A 3,806-nucleotide genomic window follows, 5' to 3' on the forward strand; every position below is an offset into this window, starting at 1 on the left:
TTGGTGATTTTGTACAGCTTCAGAAACTCATGTAGGGGGTTAAAATAGTGAAGACTGTGGCCATTAATCTTGTGCCCTCCATAGACTCTTGCTAATGTCAATAAAATGGTCTAATGGCACACAAAACTCAAGGTAAAAATGTGTCCCAGTACTGAAGGGGTTAAAATAGTGAAGACTGTGGCCATTAATCTTGTGCCCTCCATAGACCCTTGCTAATGTCAACAAAATGGCCTAATGGCACACAAACTCAAGGTAAAAAATGTGTCCCAGTACTGAAGGGGTTAAAATAGTGAAGACCGTGACCATTAATCTTGTGCCCTCCATACACCCTTGCTAATGTCAATAAAATGGTCTAATGGCACACAAAACTCAAGGTAAAAATGTGTCCCAGTACTGAAGGGGTTAAAATAGTGAAGACTGTGGCCATTAATCTTGTGCCCTCCATACACCCTTGCTAATGTCAATAAAATGGTCTAATGGCACACAAAACTCAAGGTAAAAATGTGTCCCAGTACTGAAGGCGTTAAAATAGTGAAGACTGTGGCCATTAACCTTCTGCCCTCCATAGACCCTAACCTAACCTAACCTAACCTAACCCCATACCTGAATACAAAAGTGTGTTCCTGTCATGATCGCCATCATCCTCCACCACCATCAGCGTCAGTTTCTTCTTAAAGTCGAGTTTGGTGATCTTGGGCCAGAAAAACAGTCCAATCTTTGTCTCTCTTCAAACACCAGGATGCCGGTCGGTGAGGCCCAGGCGGTAACTCTGGCCGTACCCTGTGGTGTGGTGAGGTGTGGTTAGGTTAATTATGACAAGTGTGTGTGTGTGTGTGTGTGTGTGTGTGTGTGTGTGTGTGTGTGTGTGTGTGTGTGTGTGTGTGTGTGTCTCACCCTGTAGTGTGGTGCGGTGTGGTTAGGTTAGGTTAATTAAGGACAAGTGTGTGTGTGTGTGTGTGTGTGTGTGTGTGTGGCCGCCTTCACCCTGTGGTGGTGCTGTGGTTAGGTTACGTTAATCAAGGACAAGTGTGTGTGTGTGTATGTGTGTGGCCAACTCACCAGAACAGTGTGCATGTCCACCCCATACATCTCCATCCACTTGGCCTTGTTCAGGTAACTCTGCTCTGCCTGGGCTGGGGTCAGGCCACTGTGAGAGAGAGAGAGAGAGAGATAGAGTTAATTTTACTACCATTAGCAAGATTTCTGATTTATTATGAGGAAAAACTCTCTTGAAAACCCAGCTGTTGTCTCTGGCTGAGAGAATAAAGCATTTTTAAGAGTGTTTTTGTGGTTTTGGTGGTGGATTGACAACATTTACTGCACAAGATTTCCAGCTTAGAAAAACAATACAAAACTATTAAATAATGGACACAAACCTGTATTCCTTGTATTTCTCCAGTATGTCTTCCTCCATAGAGTCAGTTTGGCCTGGGCAGAAGTGGAATTCGGAAACAAACCCAGGCGTGTGGACCGTTTCATCATAGTCACCAAGCGGCTGCAAACACACAAAACAACATCAGAAACTCATAGGGGTTAAAATAGTGAGGACTGTGGCCATTAATCTTGTGCCGTCCATACACCCTTGCTAATGTCAATAAAATGGTCTAATGGTGCACAAAACTCAAGGTAAAAATGTGTCCCAGTACTGAAGGGGTTAAAATAGTGAAGACTGTGGCCATTAATCTTGTGCCCTCCATACACCCTTGCTAATGTCAATAAAATGGTCTAATGGTACACAAAACTCAAGGTAAAAATGTGTCCCAGTACTGAAGGGTTAAAATAGTGAAGACTGTGGCCATTAATCTTGTGCCCTCCATACACCCTTGCTAATGTCAATAAAATGGTCTAATGGTACACAAAACTCAAGGTAAAAATGTGTCCCAGTACTGAAGGGGTTAAAATAGTGAAGACTGTGGCCATTAATCTTGTGCCCTCCATACACCCTTGCTAATGTCAATAAAATGGTCTAATGGTACACAAAACTCAAGGTAAAATGTGTCCCAGTACTGAAGGGGTTAAAATAGTGAAGACTGTGGCCATTAATCTTGTGCCCTCCATACACCCTTGCTAATGTCAATAAAATGGTCTAATGGTGCACAAAACTCAAGGTAAAAAATGTGTCCCAGTACTGAAGGGGTTAAAATAGTGAGGACTGTGGCCATTAATCTTGTGCCCTCCATACACCCTTGCTAATGTCAATAAAATGGTCTAATGGTACACAAAACTCAAGGTAAAAATGTGTCCCAGTACTGAAGGGGTTAAAATAGTGAAGACTGTGGCCATTAATCTTGTGCCCTCCATACACCCTTGCTAATGTCAATAAAATGGTCTAATGGTACACAAAACTCAAGGTAAAAATGTGTCCCAGTACTGAAGGGGTTAAAATAGTGAAGACTGTGGCCATTAATCTTGTGCCCTCCATACACCCTTGCTAATGTCAATAAAATGGTCTAATGGTGCACAAAACTCAAGGTAAAAATGTGTCCCAGTACTGAAGGGATTAAAATAGTGAGGACTGTGGCCATTAATCTTGTGCCCTCCATACACCCTTGCTAATGTCAATAAAATGGTCTAATGGTACACAAAACTCAAGGTAAAAATGTGTCCCAGTACTGAAGGGGTTAAAATAGTGAAGACTGTGGCCATTAATCTTGTGCCCTCCATACACCCTTGCTAATGTCAATAAAATGGTCTAATGGTACACAAAACTCAAGGTAAAAATGTGTCCCAGTACTGAAGGGGTTAAAATAGTGAGGACTGTGGCCATTAATCTTGTGCCCTCCATACACCCTTGCTAATGTCAATAAAATGGTCTAATGGTGCACAAAACTCAAGGTAAAAATGTGTCCCAGTACTGAAGGAAGAGGAGAGAGAGAGAGAGAGAGAGAGAGAGAGAGAGAGAGAGAGAGAGAGAGAGAGAGATGAGTAAGACACTCACACTGCAAGCTAAGGGCAAATAACTCAATCCCTGATGAGTAAGGCACATCGAGTCGTCCGGTGAGTATCTCTTGCTTCAGCTGCAGGAAGAACTGGTACCTGCAATGTGAGTAAATGGTGAGTAACACGAGGAAATGAGTAAAAAATGGGCAAATGAGTAAAAAAAATGGAGAAAAATGGACGAAAATAAGTAAATAAATGGGAGAAATGAGTAAAAATGAGTAAATATAGAGAAAAATGAGTAAAAATGGACAAAATGAGAGAGAGAGAGAGAGAGAGAGAGAGAGAGAGAGAGAGAGAGAGAATCAGAACCAATTATTCCATACAAATGTCTTTTCTGTACAATTCTACATACGATCTACCTAAGAAAACATCGATATATAGATCAGTAAATGTTGAAGCTAAAAAGTTTTCTACGCTACTTACAGAGGTGGCTTGAGAGTGACTACGGGGCTACGGTTTCAATTAATATTTATATCATTATTTAGTAGAAAGCTTTCCAGTCTACTTCTGAACATATGTATGGGGCTCAATTGCTTTATATTGTATGGGAGAGAGTTCCATGTGAGTGTGCCCTGGTGTGTGTGTTGGTGTGTTGGTGTGGGGGACATGCTGGTTGTCTTGTTGGCGTCTCGTGTACCGCTCTGTGTCACCTCTGTCTTGGCGGGAAAATGCACAAACCACTCTGGTGTTTTATCTTATATATATTTATAGCTATATAGATTATTTTTTTTGTCAATTTTCAGCCAGTTTAATTGCTCCTCCAATACATGTGTTCGCCGCAAAATATTGTAGCTTTTGTATTTTGTTTTATTAAGTGTGTTTGCAGTGCCGTATATAAGGAGGCAGTAATTGATGGTGGCTATTTT

General features: G+C 41.5%; 1 protein-coding gene across 1 annotated transcript; it reads right to left on the bottom strand.

Annotated features, from left to right (window-relative positions):
* Nucleotides 1-660: 660 nt before the first annotated feature.
* LOC123501615 (band 4.1-like protein 5) lies at nucleotides 661-3,059 on the bottom strand. Its single transcript, XM_045250566.1, has 4 exons — nucleotides 2,939-3,059; nucleotides 1,377-1,495; nucleotides 1,060-1,147; nucleotides 661-780 (listed from the first exon to the last, which is right to left on the bottom strand). Exons 1-4 carry the CDS (start codon nucleotides 2,984-2,986, stop codon nucleotides 661-663), a joined length of 375 nt encoding a protein of 124 aa, XP_045106501.1. The 5' UTR covers nucleotides 2,987-3,059.
* Nucleotides 3,060-3,806: the final 747 nt, after the last annotated feature.

The sequence above is a fragment of the Portunus trituberculatus genome, chromosome 2, assembly GCF_017591435.1.
Source record: "Portunus trituberculatus isolate SZX2019 chromosome 2, ASM1759143v1, whole genome shotgun sequence".
In the NCBI taxonomy this organism is placed as follows: Eukaryota; Metazoa; Arthropoda; class Malacostraca; order Decapoda; family Portunidae; genus Portunus; species Portunus trituberculatus.

What these genes read in the sequence shown, in the direction of transcription:
- LOC123501615 (XM_045250566.1), bottom strand. Translation starts at nt 2,986, where the DNA reads ATGTGCCTTACTCATCAGGGATTGAGTTATTTGCCCTTAGCTTGCAGT. An exon ending in ATTTGCCCTTAGCTTGCAGT is followed by an intron (nt 1,496 to 2,938) that starts GTGAGTGTCTTA and finishes GTGTGTTTGCAG; the next exon opens with CCGCTTGGTGACTATGATGA. An exon ending in TGGACATGCACACTGTTCTG is followed by an intron (nt 781 to 1,059) that starts GTGAGTTGGCCA and finishes ACCACACCACAG; the next exon opens with GGTACGGCCAGAGTTACCGC.